At 39.7% G+C, this 19,202-nt stretch overlaps 1 protein-coding gene across 4 annotated transcripts in view; it reads left to right on the forward strand.

The window, feature by feature from the left end:
* Window positions 1–19,202, forward strand: part of LOC5570582 (guanylate cyclase 32E) — a 169,667-nt gene that overhangs the window by 127,645 nt on the left and 22,820 nt on the right. For 3 of the 4 annotated variants that reach the window (XM_021849030.1, XM_021849033.1, XM_021849031.1), the window contains 3 exons: window positions 9,163–9,308; window positions 9,386–9,533; window positions 9,651–9,662. In XM_021849030.1, coding sequence (XP_021704722.1) covers window positions 9,163–9,308; window positions 9,386–9,533; window positions 9,651–9,662 — 306 coding nt within the window. The remainder of the gene's footprint in view (window positions 1–9,162; window positions 9,309–9,385; window positions 9,534–9,650; window positions 9,663–19,202) is intronic. The other variant, XM_021849032.1, reaches the window with a different exon arrangement.

Here is a 19,202-nt window from a genome sequence, read left to right on the forward strand (position 1 = left end):
AAAAATGCTTCAAGTGCTCAAGCTTTGGACATCGGGCAACGGGCCGGACTGATCCAAAATGTGCTGGAATTGTGCGGAAACGGGTCATCTTGTGACATATTGCACGCAGAGGCCGAAGTGCATGCTATGCTCTTCACAAGATGAAAACGACCATCGAACGGCTGGCTTCAAATGCCTTGCCTACAAGAGGGCGATAAAAGCCCATTATTAATGGAGATAACCCAGATCAATCTGAACTTTTATGACACCGCACAGCAGCTGTTATGGCAGTCAACGACAGAAAATATGTGTGACTTGACGATTATTGCAGAGTCGTATCAAGTTCCATCTGATAACTGCAACTGGGTGGCGGATAGAACGGGAATGGCTGCGATACATGTTATGGGCAGATTCCCTATCCAAGAACTGGTGGACAATTCAGGTGAAGGCTTAGTCATCGCCAGAATCAACGTTGTTGATGTATGTACCGTCAAACGGGGTGACTTGTAACGGCGGGGTGACTTGCAACACATTGTAATTTACAACTAAATTTCACTATAAAACCCAAATTTCAAAAGAAAATTTGTTTTAAATCGGTGCTTCAATACGTGTGACTTACAATTCAAGTAACGGCCACGATTAAAGATGTTATTATAAATATGTTTATACATTAAACATAATTCTTTTAAATGTCTTGAAAACTGATACTTGATGGAGGTTCAAAATCGTGACCTGAAAACATGAGTTACATTTAATTTACGAAAGTAATAATTTATATGGTGTTTCTATAACTAATAAGTGATAATATGACTATTATTATTTTACGAAATTGTAGCAGTAACTTTTTAATAAATTTTTTTATATAAATGTACCTATACGGGGTGACTTGCAACACTTTATTTCTAAGCAATTAAGTGTTTTATAAAAGTTAAAAACTTTTTGTTATGTCTTCTTTATAATTAAAAGAGTAATAATTCATCAATCAACTACAAATACTCGTCAAAAATATTGTTCAGTCAAGATATTGGACCTTGATGATTTAACGCCTTTTTTCCCATACAAAAAAGGTATTCAGAATGGTCTTGTACTGCTTCGAATGCTTCAAATACATGAATAACAATACTTAACAAGTGTGACTAAAAAAAATATCAACATTTTGTTGGCAAAAACTAAATTAGCATTGAGTGTAGCAAGTCGACAAGGACATTAAAAAAATTCCACCTTTTTGATGACTTTTGATATGACAAAATAATTCGATTCAATCTTCTGACATTCCATTCTGTGGGCAGGCCAGCCATTTAAAGTTCTAAGTTCTACGAGGAATTTAAATTTTTATATGACGTTTAGATCATGGTTTTGGTTGATTGAAGTTGAAAATTGTTGCAAGTCACCCCGTTTGACGGTAGTTGTATGTATGCACCTCTAAAGGTGGATAGTTGATCGGACGGTAGCCGATACTCATTGCAGGAGACTTCAATGCCTTTAGCGAAGCTAGATGCTCCGTTAGCACATTTCGGAATAAAATGACACGCTTCCCGCTGCTGGCGTTGCCGGCGAGCTCAGAGAGCAGGAACGGAATTGGACAGAAGGGAGTGAAAGACGGCTTTTCTAGAAGCTAGGACTGCACTTAAGCTTCGTAAATCTTATTACTACAAGGAACTGTGCCGAGCTGCAGACACTAATCCGTGAGGTTATGTGTATCGAGTCGTTATGGCAAAGATCAATGTGCCTTCGACACCAGCTAAGATGTGCCCAGACAAGCTGAAGTTGATCGTGGAGGGTCTCTTCCCGAAGCAGATCTAACGCCGTACGGTGTAGAAGCAGAAGCAATCGCTAAGCAACGGCAAGTGTCTAACGAAGAGCTTGTAGAAGTGGCGAAACGATGAAAATACCGAACGAAGCGCTGAAAGCTACCATCCCGGCATATCAGGACATGTTCAGGAAGGTGTTGCAGAAGTGCCTTGACGAAAGTAACTGTCCAGGAACATGGAAGATCCAGAAACTGGTACTGCTGCCAAAGCCACTGGGAGATCCAGACTCGTTTAGGCCCATTTGCCTGCTGGATACGAGCGGAAAACTAGAAAGATTTATCCTTAACAGGCTGACGAATTGTACAGATAGAGAGAGCGCGGATTGTTGCAAATGCAATTTGGATTCCGCAAAGGCTCATCGACGGTAGACGCAATTTGAGAAGTACTCGAGTGTGCTGGAAAGGCGTCGAAGCAGAAACGGAGAGGTGATCGATACTGCGCCGTGGTCATGATAGATGTGAAAAGCGCATTCAACAGCGCCAGCTGGGAAGCCATCGCCGCAGCACAGAATGCAGGTTTCCAACTATGTGTGCAAGATCCTGAAGAGCTAGTTCTAGAGCAGAATTCTGGTGTACGAAACAAATGAAGGGCAGAAGTCAATGCAAGTGACAGCGGGCGTCTCTCAAGGTTTCATTCTCGGTCCAACTCTTTGGAGCGCGATATACGACGGAGTCTTGACACTGCGGCTACCCAAGAAGGGGAAGCAATGTGTGATGGAACCAATTGACACAATCGAGGGCTGGATGAGCGGAGTCAAACTGCAGATAGCTCACTACAAAACACAGGTACTGCTGGCCAGCAACTGTGCAAGGCGGTTCAGAAGTTGGAGGTCAACATCGAGAGGTATGTGATTGCACCAAAGCCCGTGTTAAAGCACCTGGGTGTAATGATCGACGATCGACTGAATTTCAACAGCCACGTTGATTACGCATGTGTAAAGTCCTAGAAGGCAATGAACACAATAGGGAGAATCATGCCAAGCTTATGCGATACAAGCAGCAGTACGAGGCGTCTAATAGCTAACGTCTCGTCATCCCATTGACCTCGTCATCGATACTGAGGTGTAGAGTTCCTGTTTGGGGCAAGGCACAAACAAAGCAGAACCGCGAAAAGCTGAAAAGAGCGTTTCGGCTGATGGCAGTGTGAGTCGCTAGTGAGTGCTACCAACGAAGAGACGTCAAAAAAGTACGGAAGATCGCCAGAGTCAGACCTAAGGTGAGGTGGTCGCACGAGTGGGACTGTGCGGATAAAAGAAGATGGACCCACCGGCTCATCCCAAACCTGTCGACATGGATGCATAAGCATAGAGAGGTGAACTTCTACCAGACACAGTCCCTATCGAGTCATGGATGCTTCAGAAAGTATCTCCCTAGATTCGGGCACGCAGAGTCCTTACACTGCCCGGACTGTCCAAACATCGAGGAGACACCGCAACATGTAGTTTATGATTCAAGATACGCGGAAGATCGGAACGAAATGCTCGGAAGACGCGACGGAGATTTAAACCCCGACAACATCGTGCAGAATATGTGTCATTACATAAGTACATGGCACGTGGTGAACAAAGCGATAACGTAAATTTCCAGAGATATGGAAGCGATCGTTAATGTGTCCCATCTTCAAGAGTGGTGAGCGGCGAAACGTTGCGAACTATCGGGGTATAACCAGTCTATCAGCTTCTTCGAAGCTTTTTGAGATTATCGTTAGCGGAGCTATGTTGGATCGAGTAAAGAACTATATCTCTTTTGACCAGCATGGGTTTATGCCAGGAAGATCTGTGACGACGAACTTACTGAACTTCACTTCGAAATGCATAGCGTCCATGGAAGCAAAAGCACAAATGGATGTTATTTACACGGATCTCAAAGCTGCATTTGACAAAATTGACCATGCAGTTCTGCTCTGTAACTTATCTCGCCTCGGTTTTTCGTCGCAACTAGTATCCTGGTTAAGCTCTTATCTTATTGGAAGAGATCTGCGAGTGAAACTAAACAATAGAGTGTCGTCGCCATTTTCGAATAAGTCAGGTGTTCCACAAGGGAGTAACTTGGGACCACTACTATTAACGCTGTTTTTCAATGACGTTACGTTGCATTTTGATGAAGGTTGCAAGTTAGTATATGCGGACGATTTCAAACTGTTTATCGAGGCACGATCCGTTGATGATTGCTTGCGCCTGCAAAATCGTCTACAACTGTTTGTTGAATGGTGTAACAAGAACAAGCTCGTCATCAGTGTTGTAAAATGTTATGTAATCTCGTTTCATCGTACCCAACGTCCTATTATGTATGACTATAACATTGATGGAGCCGTCCTGACAAGAGTAACCGAAGTTCTTGATTCAGGTGTCCAGTTGGTTACAAAACTTGCGTTTGACAGCCGACGATCGATGGTTATCTCCAAAGACACACAACGTTTGGGATTCATCTTTAAAATAGCGAAAGATTTCGATGATCCGCATTGCCTTAAGGCATTATATTGTTCGCTCGTCCGTCCGATTCTTGAAAATGCCTCAGTTGTATGCTGTCCGCATCAGGTATCATGGTGTTTGAGGATTGAACGGGTGCAAAAACGTTTTGTCCGCATGGCGCTACGAAATCTACCATGGCGAGACCCAGTCAATCTACCACCGTACCCGGAGAGGTGTCAATTACTTGGAATAGATACTTTGCAACGTCGACGGAAAATTCAGCAAGCCTTGTTAATTGCAAAGTTAATCAATGGTGAATTAGATTCCCCCGAACTGCGCTCAATGGTGAACTTTCGGATTCCGAGTAGGATGCTGCGGAATACAACTCTGCTTGAAAACAGATATCACAGGACCCTTTTTGGGTACAACGAACCGATTGCAGCTTGTGTTAGAACGTTCAGCACAGTGGAAGATCTGTTCGAGTTTGACGAATCGTCCAGCCATTTCGCCAATAGAATCAACCGATCTAGATTAATTTGACGTTTATAGTTGTTTTTTTTTTGTTTTTACATGTGATGTAATGTGGCGTGTAATAGATTTCGTCCTTTTATTAGTATGTTAGTCGTAATAAGTTTATGTAGACAATGAAGTCCGATAAACACGAAGAATAGGGTAACCAATATATTTTGGACCCCTATTTATTTTGGACCCCCTTGGCCATTTTCCTGCAAATTTCCCAGTTTAAATCTAAAGACCAACTCAATTTGCATGCCATTTGGGAAGATAGGACTATTCCGCCCTTGCATCAACCGCTTGTACAAAGAAAATGTGTTTATTTTATCTGAAATTAATTTTATTTAATCGGTGCATCCAACCCGTTACACACAGAAATTGAAGCCGTCAGAAATTTCTCAAATGTAAACGAAAACTTTTTTCCAATTTCTGAACAGAAAGCGTAGAATTTGTTCGGTTTTCCGTTGTCGATCGATTGATTAGACTATAGGCAAGCATATTATACATCCAGTGTCATGGACTTTGACGCCAAACGATAAAAAAATGCCGGGGGTCCAAAATATATACTTTGACGGTCCAAAATGTATTGGTGTGTCCAAAATAATGAAAAACAGTGCTTCACAATTCAATTATTTTCGATGTTTTTTAGATCCTACATGATCGTTTGGGCATTTTTATCTCGTAGATGAAGTTTTTCTCTACATTTTGACATGTTCTTTGACTTGGTTACGCTGTGCAAATAATTAATGGGGACACAAAACTAAAATCACTTCCTTAGGGGGTCCAAAATACGACCGTTACTCTAAATAAATAAATAAAATGTCGTCGTTGCAACATAAATGGCGAGAAGACCAGAGGGCGTCGGGCCGCGATCGGAGTAGGCTAGATCCTCCGTCGGGACTAGGCCGAGTAGTTCGAGCGTCACGTAGTATCGGGGATGAGTAGTCGGGCACCTGCGAACCGAAAGTCTTCCTTCACCGGAATCGCAGGACTGACTTCTCCGGAGCAGGCTAGATCCTCGGCCGGGGACTAGCTGAGTAGATCTCGTAGTTGCACCAGCAAATGGTCATCGGGGCGCCTGTGAACGGGAGGTCTTCCTCCACCGGAATCGCAGGACCGACCTCGGCATCCGCCCTAATAGCAGGTTCGGGAGATCTTCCGCCGTCGGGGAAATACTCGACGGAGTATGATACATTCACTGTTGGAGACTATTCTGAGTAGTCCGTAGTGAGTCACCGGCTTGAGTCATCGGAGCGCCAGTGAACCGGAAGCCATCCTCCAACCGGAATCGCTGGGCCGACTTCGTCACTCTACCGGCCAACAACAGAATAAGATCAACGTGTAACGTTGCCGGTTTCGGGAGATATTCCTCCATCGGGGAACTCTCCATTGGAGTAGGCTAGCTTCACCGTCGGGAACTACGCCGAGTAGTATCCATAACGACGAACCACCGGCTTTGGGTCGTCGGGGCACTTGCCAACCGGAAGTCACCTCTCAACCCCGGTCCGCCCGAAGAGCAAGACGAGCAGCGCAGTAAGTCCAGAGAACCAACAAGCACAGTAGCATCTATCATAAAAAGGTCTCACATAGCCCAGGCGTGAGGCCGGCTCCAAAATGAAAGTGACGATCTTAGCCAGAGCTAATAGAACCAGAGGAGTCAAAATGGCGTAGAGGCATCAACCCTCAGCTCCCTGAAGTACTACCATGACGTAGTTCCCGGGGGACATGGGACTTGTAGCCCAAGCCAAATAAAGGTAGCGTGGTACCGAATCGTTTTCCAGTTGTTTTTCTCTGTACCACACTTGATACGTGCAGCCGTAATAAACGGTTGAGTGAGAACCACAGAGCCTAAACCCCATTAGCATCCCGGATAGCCGGGGTTGGTAAAAGTTTCTAGCTTCGCACCAAGTGCGAAAAAAAAATCCTCAACAAACCGACTAAAATGCAACAGAACTGTATTTTTTCTTATAGATATTTATTGTGAAAAAGAAAATATTAACCCTGTTTTTGAACCACCCTAATGCGGATCTATACTCCATGCGGACGGACTTAGCTATATCAAACGTTGTCGTCCTCATGATGGTAATGCAATTCGTAACTGCTTGTTGGAACGCCCTACCGTTCAAGCTATAGCTGTTTTATGGCTGCATGTAGGGGTGTTTCAGTTGTCTGTTTCTCAAATCTATGAACTGCAGAGATGTTCCATCCAATATTTTCTGATCTAGAACGAGTCCTGCACATTTATATTTGAAAGACATCAAGGGATATAATTCAAATGCGTATCTCCCCAGCCGTATTTATGATAAGTCAACGACTTCCCACTGTACAGGAGACGTTTACTTACGATGGCTGTTGACGTGAAGCGATAGCTGCCTGGAAAAATATTTCCATTCTGAACCATCCGTCCGTTTTGGTGTCAGGGTGTGGAGCATCCTGATGGCGTTCGTTCGATGCTCATTTCAGTAGATTCCAACAGCTCTAATCAACAGCTTTCAATCTGTGCGTTGAAATGATGTGGTTATGTTGTGGTGTGGCAGTGAGCGTCAGTTAATGATGTTTTTTAAGCAGCATCGTAAACCTAACATGGAAACCGTTGTTGGGAGAAAAGCTGATGAATGAAAATACATTGAATTTTTAACAGCATCAAGTTCTTAAAAATTCCTTTGATTTGTGTGTTGAATAAGATAGAATGAAAATATGGTCAGGAAGAAGCGAAAAATATGTTGCGTCTGATCTATTTTTAAGCCTCGTTTAAATGGTTGCTCGAAATATTTGATTTGTATTCGTTTTTGTTTCTAAAATAATAAATAAAGTGTTAGTATTCGTTAATGTTGTTTTCCTTTATTTTTTTTTCCATTCTCAGCTCAAATTTGTCAAATTGACCATAGAAATTTTAAATTAATCCACCTAAAAATTTGTTTAATCTTTCTGGTATTAAAAAAGAATAATAATTTCAAAATTCACACGAAACTTTTAGTGGTTTCGCTGAGGTTTCTATTGTGTGGGCTTCCAATGGGCCGCGACGTTCTCAAACGATCGGTTACGGAACATGAGTCCGTTGCTCGATAAATACTTGTTTTTAATAATCAGCCAGCGCAGTTGCTGGCTAGTGTTGTGTGCTATTTCATTACCTAAAAAATAATGCGCTCTCGGGCTAGGCATTGGATATAAATAGAAAGCGTTGTGTTTGGATGGGCATCTAATTCTTCCGAAAGAGGTGCACTTTGCGAAAAAGGACCACGTGATTATTGAGCTGATATCGAATTCAGGTTAACTTCTGCGTTCATGAGTTCTCTCATGGCGTAGGGGTAACGCGCCCTAACTAGAGATCAGGGAGTCGTGAGTTCGATTCTCACTGAGAAGACGTATAGCTTGTTCGCAAAACTTCACATCAATTTGTCCATTGTTAAGCTTTTCGGTAGTTGTCAAATTTTACTAATATTTTTAAACTACAATTGTTTTTTTTTTTTTGAAAACACCGTTAGGAATAATCCTGAAGTACTCATGTATAACTTATGTGTATTAATGGATGAATTTTCTCCAAATTATTTTAGTTACAATGTTTTTTTTTAATCTGTTCTACAATCACTATTTGATGTAGTTTTGAATAGTTGGTCACTTTTTTTGACTAACTTGAATATGGTCTCAAATCTCTTAGCGAAAAGCATTTTTACAAACTGGAACCATTTTTGTAATTGAAGTCAGAAATTTCCATACAACGTTAAAAGCCTAGAGGTATGCAATGCCCTATAAATGTTACGTAATTCAACAAATTTTGTGCGATTTATGCTCCATTATCAAAGTAACCCCTAAGCAGAAAACCGGCTTTCGATTATATGAAAAATTATAAATCTATTCAAAATGAATTTTTTGGCAATCTATCAATTGCATTCGATAGCTAGGACTTGTTTTAAAAATATGAATTATGATTCTTTGCATACATTTTCAAGTTTTCTTCGAAAAAACTATCAAAGTTACCCCGTTTTACGATACTTGAAAGTTCATCAACGACAGCAGCTCTGGATTATCAATTTCAACGGATAACACTTTTGCCACAAGGTGGTCTGGTCACCTCGATTACTCTGGGAAAATTAAGTTATTTAATTTGAGTGAAAAAGTTACGCAAATTGATGAAATGTTGTAAATGATGTACAGCTGTTTAATTAAACCTAAAAAAATCAGTTTAATTAAAGTATGTCAATCACATCCAACAATCGTGAAATAATTTAATCCAGCTTACAAGTTCGTGTTTTGCTTCAAATGATACATTATCCATTTGATCCTTCCATACTCACCCATAAGACTTCAGAATGAAGGTGTTATCTCAGCGAAAATCCCCCGATTTTCGCCGAAATTATGATTGATTGATTGGGTTTAGCCATCCGGTAGCGGCGCGATGAAATATATCCTCTTCTTATCCACCTCGCGATCTTTTGCTTTCGTTGACAGATTCGCGCGGAGGCAGCTTATCTCTACGACGCGGTCCATTTGTATGCTAATGCGCTGCTTCGAGTCCTGCTAGCCGGCGAGAGTCCGAAAAATGGAACCGCAATTATCGAGGCCATCAAGGGTCGAGCTTACTTGAGCGCAATGGGGTGAGATATGGCACACCAGACTCGGGTTTTTCTCGACTGACATAGTTAATTGATGGTGTTTTCCTTTATCGCTACAGTTACCTGATACATATCGACGAGAACGGTGATGCTACCGGGAATTATACTATCTTAGCCAGAAAACCCATCCCTTCAGCTACCTCGGAGAGAGAATACGGACTGTTCCCAATTGGACGTTTTAGCACCCCAAATGCTGACACGATTCCGGTAAGTTGCGGTTGTTTGATTTATTATGATTGCTCTTAGTCCTGCAATACGTAGTTTATAGGCGCTTGTAATAATTAGCACTCGCTTTTCTTCCATTTCGCATACTTTTTCAATCAGTTCCAGGTACAGGTGAGTCAGGTTCTCGGCGGACCAACTTCATGGCAGGTTTTAGTTTCATAATTTGTGGTTTGGTTTTCCTATGATTTACCTATTCATTTGACAAAAATATCAAATGTTGTCCATGTTATAATGCTGCCCGAAATCCATGGAAATTTGTGTTTATCATTCGTTATGTAGCCATAAAACAATCCTATTTGAAGTCCAAAGATTTAAACTCCAAATGGTGTTGTGTTATTTTTGTTCCTTTTTTCCTTTTTTTCACATAAATAATATCTTAGTACTGAACTATCAATTCTTAGAATTATACATCAGAGAGTTTCTAGAAATCAACATATTTTTTTTACGTTCCACGCTTTGGTCAGAATAAGTTTCTATTGTTGAATGAAAACTCAGAGTAAGAAAACACTTCAACCACTCGCCTATCTTCGGATACCTTCATTATAAATAGCCAATTTGCTGAACTAATCTTCATGTTATCAGCTGAAAAACATTTCTTGACACGTTTTTCGTTACAATCTTTTACCTAAAGGAAAAATATGCCTTTCTACATTTCTTACTAGTAAAATGAAAATTTATAGCGGAAATAAAAGTGCGATCTTCTGTATCTAATAAACTTAATTTGTTAGATGCCATGTTGCGATAAATCACAAGTTTATCAATTTTTGTTCATTATAATTATCATTTGATAACTTCGTTACCTGCACACATTTCAACAAAAAATAACATTGACATCAAACGTTCATAACTCACTCATATTCGATTCGTTTGCCAATAGATCGCACTCTTTTCAAAAGAATTCTGCTCAGAAACTACTAACACGATACGATAAGTGACCCATGGCAAAATTTACAAGCAAATCATCATACATCTTCCATATAATTAGAAATGATTGCATATTAGGAGACACTCAAATCACTCCAGCTGAACAAAAAGTTTCAGTTCCGTATAGTTGAATGAATTTCATTATTTCCGGCAATACAAAAAAGACAAAAGTTTCACATCATCGCATTATAAATTGAAACTTCATTTGAATCCTTTGTGTCTCATTATGTTTTACTTTTACTTTTACTTTATAATTAAAGTCAAATTATGCTTGATCCTTAATGGGCTACAATCCACTGCGTTGAATCTACGCCAAATGAATAATTCATCTCAACTGAACGTTAAGAACCTTTAAGTCCTCCTCAACTGTAAAAATCCAACGTTTGCGTAGCCACGAAGCCGACATTCGTACCACGCGACCAGCTCAATACTGTCTGTCGTGTTTTATGAACTTGAAAATATCCACTTCTTTAAATACTTGATTCATGCGACGCCGCCAGAAGCCAATATCTTGTTTACCACCGAGTATTGTTCGCAGCACTTTATGCTCAAAAACTCCTCTTTTGACGTTCAGGATTCATGGCCGTATAAAGCAATCGGAGGGATTAGCGTCTTATATAGCGCGAATTTTGTCTTCGTCTGCAGGCTACAGGACTTTAGCTGATTACGGAGACCGTAAAAAGCCCTAGTTGCAGCTGCAACACGCCTTTCCACCTTGTGGGTAACATTATTATCACATGTCACTGAAGTACCAAAATACACAAATTCTTCCGCTACTTCAAATTTTACATCACCCAGCACCACTTCATTATCAACGTCACGATTGGAAATACACTGTCTACCGGCGATACCTGTTTTGCTAACATTGACGGTAAGTTCAATCCTCGCTGTCTCCTTTGTAAAAGGCACGTATGCTTCTTCTCAGGATTGACAACCAGTTCAGATAATATCGAAATTGTCCGCAAAACCTAGTAGCTAATGCGACTAGGTGACGATGGTACCGCTTTTTTGCTCGCTTGCTATCCTAATAGGTCCTTCGAGGGCAACTATGAACAAAAGGCTGGATACCACATCTCCTTTTTTCAATCAGGGAATTCTATTATCGGTCACGATGCCTATCGCTCATGCCAATTTTTCAGAGAAAAGAAACGTGCGATAATATCAAACCCGTCTGGCACTACGAGAGTGTGTTCTTTTGAAATCTGCAGCAGCGAATATATATTATCACCAGCAACGATGAGTTGGCTTCCTCCTTTTCTACTATTTTTTCGTTGTTTTGAGAGTCCTTCGCTTCCGCATGTTCCGCCTTTATGTACCTACCAAATTTCTCTCTCATTTCGTACAGTTAATGTGGTCGTGTGGGTATGGTGCTCGCGCTATAAAAATGTTTTTGTCCAAAGGCATGGGTTCAAATCTCGTCAGGGTCAACAATTTTTGTTATTTACCTTGTGATAATTATCGCGATATGTTCAGAGCCGACAAAGTTGGATCAGTGCAAATGATCGGATCAATTTTGACATATTGTCAGCACACTATGATCAACAATTATATCAGTTCATGAAATCTGTTTCTTGCAGATAAAGGCGGGTTGCTTGCAAAATGCCCATTTTCGTCTCATTCCCGCGATAGTTTCATTCACTTGTTTCAACCCATCTAAGGTTACGCGAAGGAAGTCGTCGAAATCTCATTCTCAACCCGCACACTTGATTTCGATCCACAAATCAATTCAATCAGTTTCGTCGGAAAACTGTGTTTTATAATTATCTGCCATGACTCATTTCTCTTTACTGTACCGTAAGGAATTGACTGAATTGAGGAGCGTTATTCCTCGTTTATCGGCGCAATCCAGTCTGTGTCCCTTCTCATACAGAGGGCAAATGAAACCTTCCTGACAGCTTCTTATTCCTCCCATTTTCTTAATAGCGTACGGTGCAATTTTTGTACAGCTGCTCACTACCGTACTTGAAAAGTTCAGCCGGGAGCTCGTCTTTTTCAGCAGCCTTACTGTTCTTCAACTCCATGATCGATTTTCTAACCTAATCTAACGTCGGGGGCTCCACAGTTTGCCCATCGTTGCCGATGGTCAATCAGTTCTGAGATGCACTTATGTTGTCTTATTGTTGTCAATTTCACAGAACACATTTTACCTACGTGAACCATAAATCTGTATAGCATCGCAATCAATTCTAATATCTCAAGTATAATTTTTTCATCCGTAGGAAATAAAATGTCAACCATATTCCCAGAAGCGTTGATTCATAACTGTGGGACATTGAAACCCATACCACAGTTATGAATCAAAGATGCCTTCGCGTATGCCTTCACCAACATACCATTCGTTTTCCTCACAGATAAATTGCTGTTATAGTAGTGATCCATAATAAGAATCCTCATCTCCCACTGTTCCACATCTGTTGGGTGGACATCGTTTGCAATTTCTATTGAAATCGACACTTTTTCGTAAATAAACGGGTATTATGTGGTGCATTCTCAAAAACAACTATATCCTGCAGTGCCAGGAAGGTAATTTTGGTTTGTACAGCGTCACCATATTTTTTAATCATGTTTTGTTCTGAAAAATGACCATTAGTTGATCCACAACTGTGGGGTGACTGTACCATGCTGTTTTGCGCCTCAATTTATACTGCTTTTTCTTTCTGCAGCTTCGTTGTTTTTTTTGACTTGTTGATGCCTCCACGCCATTTCGTCACCTCTATTTGCTCTGGCTGCGATTTGTCTCTGCTCCGTCATTTATGGGTCCGGCCATACGCCTGGGCCATGTCAGACTTTTAATGATAGATGCTCCTGTGCTTGTTGGTTCTCTGGACAAAGCTGCGCTGCTCGTCATGCTCTTCGAGGGGACCGGTTGGATGGCGAGGTTGGTCTTGCGATTCTGATTGAGGAGTGACTGCCGGTACGCAAGCGCTCCGGCAACCCAAAGCCGACGATTCGTCGTGATCGATACTAGGTACTTGGCGTAGTTCCCGGCGGTGAAGCTAGCCTAGTCCGATGGAGAGTTCCCCGACGAAGGAATATCTCCCGAAACCGGCAACGTTACGCGTTGTTCTTATTCTGTTATTGGCCGCGTAGAGTGACGAAGTCGGCTCAGCAATTCCGGTTGGAAGATGGATTCCGGTTCAATGGCGATCCGACGACTCAAGCAGGTGACTCGCTACGGACTGCTCAGAATAGTCTCCGGCGGAGGATCTAGCCTACTCCGACTCGATGGTGGTCAGTATAGTGCCTAGGTCAGTCCTGCGATTTCGGCGGAGGAAGGCTTCCGGTTCGCAGGTGCCTCGACTACCCATCCCCGATACTATATGACGCTCGAACTACTCGGCCTAGTCCCCGACTGAGGATCCAACCTACTACCAGTGCCGGATTTGGGCTTCGGGGGGCCCGGGTTAGATCTCATAAAGGGGTTATTAGCATTAATTTTTAGTTTCAATCAACCAACTTTTTTTTTCTCTTTTCTAGTTTCAATCCTTTTACTGGGCCGTATTTGAACATTGGACAGTCATATAAATGCATTAATGATTATAAAAATATTTTTTTTCATGATCGATTGACTCTACATAGTTAAAATAATTCAAAGTTATCTGTGAAATCGTAGACTTCAGATTAATTATCTAATTATTAATTAGAACTTTAGATCTGAAAGACTTCCTGTAAGAGCTGGTGTTCCCCAAGGCAGCATTTCGGGACTAATATTATACAACATTTTCACATCTGACTTGCCTGAGTTACCTCAGGGATGTCAAAAATCTTTGTTTGCGGATGACACAGGCCTCTCCGCCAAAGGACGAAGCCTGCGTGTCATCTGTAGTCGATTGCAAAAAAGTTTGGATATTTTTTCTTCATACTTGCAAAAATGGAAGATTTCTCCTGATGCTTCCAAAACTCAACTAATAATATTCCCACATAAACCAAAAGCTCTTTATTTGAAACTTTCAAGTAGACATGTTGTCACGATGAGAGGGGTTAAATTGGTCAGATGAAGTTAAGTATTTAGAGCTCATGCTAGATAAGAATTTAACTTTGAAAAATCACATTGAGGGCATTCAAGCCAAATGTAATAAATATGTAAAATGTCTCTATCCCATTATTAATAGAAAATCAAAACTTTATCTTAAGAACAAGCTTTTGATATTCAAAAAATTTTCAGGCCAGCCATGTTATATGCTGTATCAATATGGACTAGCTGTTGTAATACCAGGAAGAAAGCTCTACAGATAATTCAAAATAAAATTTTGGAAACGACTCTGAAGTTTCTCTTGAGAGAGTGTTAATAAAATACGTGTGGTTAGGCTGTAGTCTGAAGAACGAAAAAAAATTTATTTGCTTGTTTGTACAACTAAACAATCGTTGCTAGGATAGGTATGGCTATAATGAGCCGGTCGTAGGTTACTACAATTTACTCACATCTGAATAGTTTCCTCCCTGGTACATTACCAATGAGTTACATAGAATATCCAATGTTGAAACATTGGAACAAATGTCAAATAAAATAATTAAAAATGTCAGGCAAAAATCGTTACAATCTTCTATAGCCACGATTAATGCGTTATATGTTTAGGTTAATTTAGGTTAAGCAAATTCAAAGCGTTTTTTTTTCTCTTATAAGCAGGTGAAATCAACTCACCTGTAAAAAATCTGAACTGCTACGGTGAATGAAATGTAATATGTTGTTAACAAAATATTATTAAAATTTTAAATTTGTTTTACCAAATTAGGATGATAGTGTTGTCTAATAACACAGAACACCTAGATAAAAAATGAATGTAATGTTTGGAATGATACTAATAAAGAAATTTAAAAAAAATGATTTCATATGCTTTTATATAAACATTTGAAAAATGTTTGATAAAACTATTTTAACGTCAATATTATTTTATTTTCAAAATAACTCGAATCCAGTTGTGGACGTCTAAGAAAGAGTTGTTAATTTTTATCAAAATAAGCAACATTTCCCAAGCTTTCAAAGTCAACTTGAACGTCACAGTAAAATATTTTTGAACTAATAATTTATGTCAATGGATGTCCCTCGTTGTAACAAAAAGCTTTGCTCAAGGCACCTAATGCCGGAAATTCTTACAAAGTTACAGAGTTATCAATTTTGTCCCGCCAGATAGCGTCCATGGCCCATAGTCATTGTGATTTATTTTGTCGATTTGGTGCGCATGAATAGCGTCAAAACCGTTGATTCTAGCGATTCAGTTTGTTCGGAGAAGTTTTTTGGTATGTTAAAGCTTATCTTTTGTGCAAAAAGTTTTGTGATCAATCCTCCTGGCAGTCAGATAGAAAAACTATTTTTCAGTAACTTAGATAGACAAACTTTTTAAAACAAATGCCGTTGTATGTGAATGACCTCCTGAAAATCATGTTTTTATCATATTTTGTTTCCATATTTTTATTTTTTTTTGTGTTTTCTACAAAGTGGTTTGTCAAGCAAAACCCCGTGTTTTCGTTGAACACCATCAAGATATCATTCGAAATACCAGAGTTATTCATACATTTATCTTCTTTCAAGTGGTAGTTTAGGCTCCAATACCTGCTTCCTGCACCGACAACCCTTACAAATTATGAAAGTACCATGTCTTCCCTTTCAGCAAGTGGTTAAAACTTATGTCTATACTCTATAAGAGTCTTTTCATTGCGTTTTTACTATGCAGAAAATGAACCTTATGAAACCGATGAAATCGATCGATAACTTTTTACTAGGAGATAAAGAGAGTTACGATGTTAAGCAAAAAAAGCGTTTTAAGATATCTAACAACTTTCGAGAAGACATAACAAATGTAAAACTTTCGATAAAAATTTATAACATTTTTTTTCCAAACGACACAATTGTTTATACATTTCATTGAAAACTTTATAAATCATTTACGAGATATTTAACATTTTTCATGTCTTCTACAAAGTTGTAATATATTTTAAAGCCCGGGGCTGAACCATCCTCGGGCTGAATTTCCCCATAATAAAGAGTCAATCAATCAATCAATATTTTAAAACACGTGCTATTGCTGGGCATCGTAATTTCTATCTCTAAAAGTAGAGAAATAATTTCTCTACTTTTAGAGAAAGAAAGTAGTAGATTTAGGTTTCAGAAGGCGTATTCGTTTGATAGCTCGGAAAAAACTTATGTCTTATTCAAGAAGATATGGTACTTTGATAAATTGTGATGCGTTATTTTGCGCCGGAAGCAGGTGTATGGAAATAGAAAACACTTTAAAAAAGACTGATTTGTGGATAACTTTGTTATTTCAAAAGATAACGTGATGATTTGTTCAGCGAAAACATGGGCTTTTGCATGACAAACAACTTTGTAGAAAATATTTATTAGCGATATCAATCAATGATTTGAACATAATTCAAAAAGCAAACCGAACCGACTAAATTAAACACAGTGTTATCTGATACAATTCGATGAAAACTAATGTTGTAAAGTAATTTTTGCAGTTTCTCATCGTAATAGGCTGGTTTTCATTAGAGATGGTCGGGTTTCATATTTTTCAAACCAGAACCCGACCCGTACCCGACTTATTTTATTCCTTCAAACCCGAGACAAAAATTGAAAAGCAAACCCGGACCCGACCCGAACCCGAAAAATTTTCGCTGTTCAAACCCGAACCCGACCCGAAACCCGAAATATTTTCTGAGAAAAATCCGAATGGAACCCGAGTTCGATAAGATTATAAATTCATCGTTTCTGATGCATAGGGAAGATTCCAGGTTTTTACTTTGTAAATAATTCTCACCAAACCCGACCCAAACCCGACCCAAACCCGACCGACCTCGACTTTTTTCAAGCCCGAAACCGATCCGTACCCGATTATTTTTTATCCTTCAAACCCGACCCGAACCCGAACCCGGAAAAATTAAAATTTTCAAACCCGAACCCGTCGGGTTCGGGTTCGGGTCGGGTTCCGGGTTTGAAAACCCGAGACCCGACCATCTCTAGTTTTCATCACGCCAATCTGTCATGGCCTACTTTCCTGTACTGAAGTATGCAGTGCGGGAATAGTCATTACGCAACTGAAACCAGTGCTGTATTGGTTCATTACGCAATGCTCTCTCATTACGCAACTGTTTTGAGTTGCGTAATGAATCATTACACAACAATTTTTCAGAAATTGTAATATAATGGTGATTGCATTCCGATATAATATCTGATGCCCTCAAGTGGTCTTCTACGAAATTGCAAAAAATGTTGTACGTAACTCGTTGTAGAACTCGATTTTTACAGCACTCGTCATAATTATCCTACGAGGCTTGCCGAAAAAAAAAAAAATACGACTTGTGCTATAAAACCATCATTCTGCTACTTGTTCCGTAAACCACTATTATCTACAAATCTAAATAACATCGGAAAGATTGAATTGAAAAGTTATAAAACAACTGGTTAAAGAAAGGCACCTACCTTAAAATTTGGCTCGACTTTCGAATCCCAACTATATTGCTTACTTCAATTTTTTTTATTCTAAAACGTAATATCTATTCGAATGTTTATTTTCAGTTGGAAACACCTAAAGTTTATTATAACTTCATATTTTTGTGCAGAATCATTAAATATAAAAGTAAATCAAATGAAAGATCTATGCTGCTTTTAACAATGAAAAACCATTGGAGCTTTTTAATTACAGTTAACTCTCCCTTACTCGATATTCCGTATCTCGATATCGAGTTTGCGAACCATAGTAAAAGTTGTTTTTCATGGCTAACTCGATGGTCCCTTGGAACGCAGTTGCACTGCTTTTGTGTTCTGTAACTCGATACCTCCTTAACTCGATGGTCCCTTCAATATCGAGTAAGGGAGATATTACTGTAATTCATTTGAAACTAGAGTTACATATCTCTCAGGAGTACATAAATGTACTAACGAGTCTCCAACCAAATCGTATCTCAGCTCATCGGAATCGCACACACCAAATTTTCGTTTCACCTTCCAGCAAAATGAATTGCTGATGCAGCTTCAGCAAACAAAATTTTACTGTAAATTCAGCAACATCGATATTGTTTGCTGGACCGTTCAGTAAGTGATAGAATTACTGAAACAATCAGCAAAGCATATGTCAAGCACTTGTAATTTTGATGGATATTTTTTCCTGCAGCATCCGCATTCATAAAATTGTTTCATTTCACATGAAACCTCATTGATTATCCTAAACTTGGAAGTTCTTGGCGTCAGGTAAGCAATATAAATAACATTAATTGGAAAATCAGACATAATGGTAGTGCCTTTGCTTTTAGATAATAGTTGCATCCTGCATCTAGCAGAACTCCTGCGACATTGTTTACAATATGGATTCAATATAATTTCTGCAGAATATGGATAAAAGACGAAAATAAAGTCTTGTATGAAATGTTAGAAAGTCTACCTGGTGATTTATTTTAAGTATTTATTTGGAAAACAGTCTAAATGGAAGAGAAATATTCAGGCATAAAAAATGCTGATTAATCAGCAATAGCCAATTTTCGCGATAAAGGAATTGCTGAAAGCCAGCAATCGAGCTGTCAAAATACATTGCTGTAAGTTCAGCAATGCTTTGCATTGCTGGATTTACAGCACAAAATATCAGCAAAATTTAGCTGGCTTCCAGCAATAAAAATTTGGTGTGCAGTGTGCTACGCTTGCCGGAGTTTCACGATAATTCTGCAACCGCGCGCTAGGTGATGTGCTCCCGGGGAGACCCGTCTCATGCGCTGCTTGGCGCTTCGGCTCACCAT

Source organism: Aedes aegypti, chromosome 3 (genome assembly GCF_002204515.2).
Source record: "Aedes aegypti strain LVP_AGWG chromosome 3, AaegL5.0 Primary Assembly, whole genome shotgun sequence".
Taxonomy (NCBI): Eukaryota; Metazoa; Arthropoda; class Insecta; order Diptera; family Culicidae; genus Aedes; species Aedes aegypti.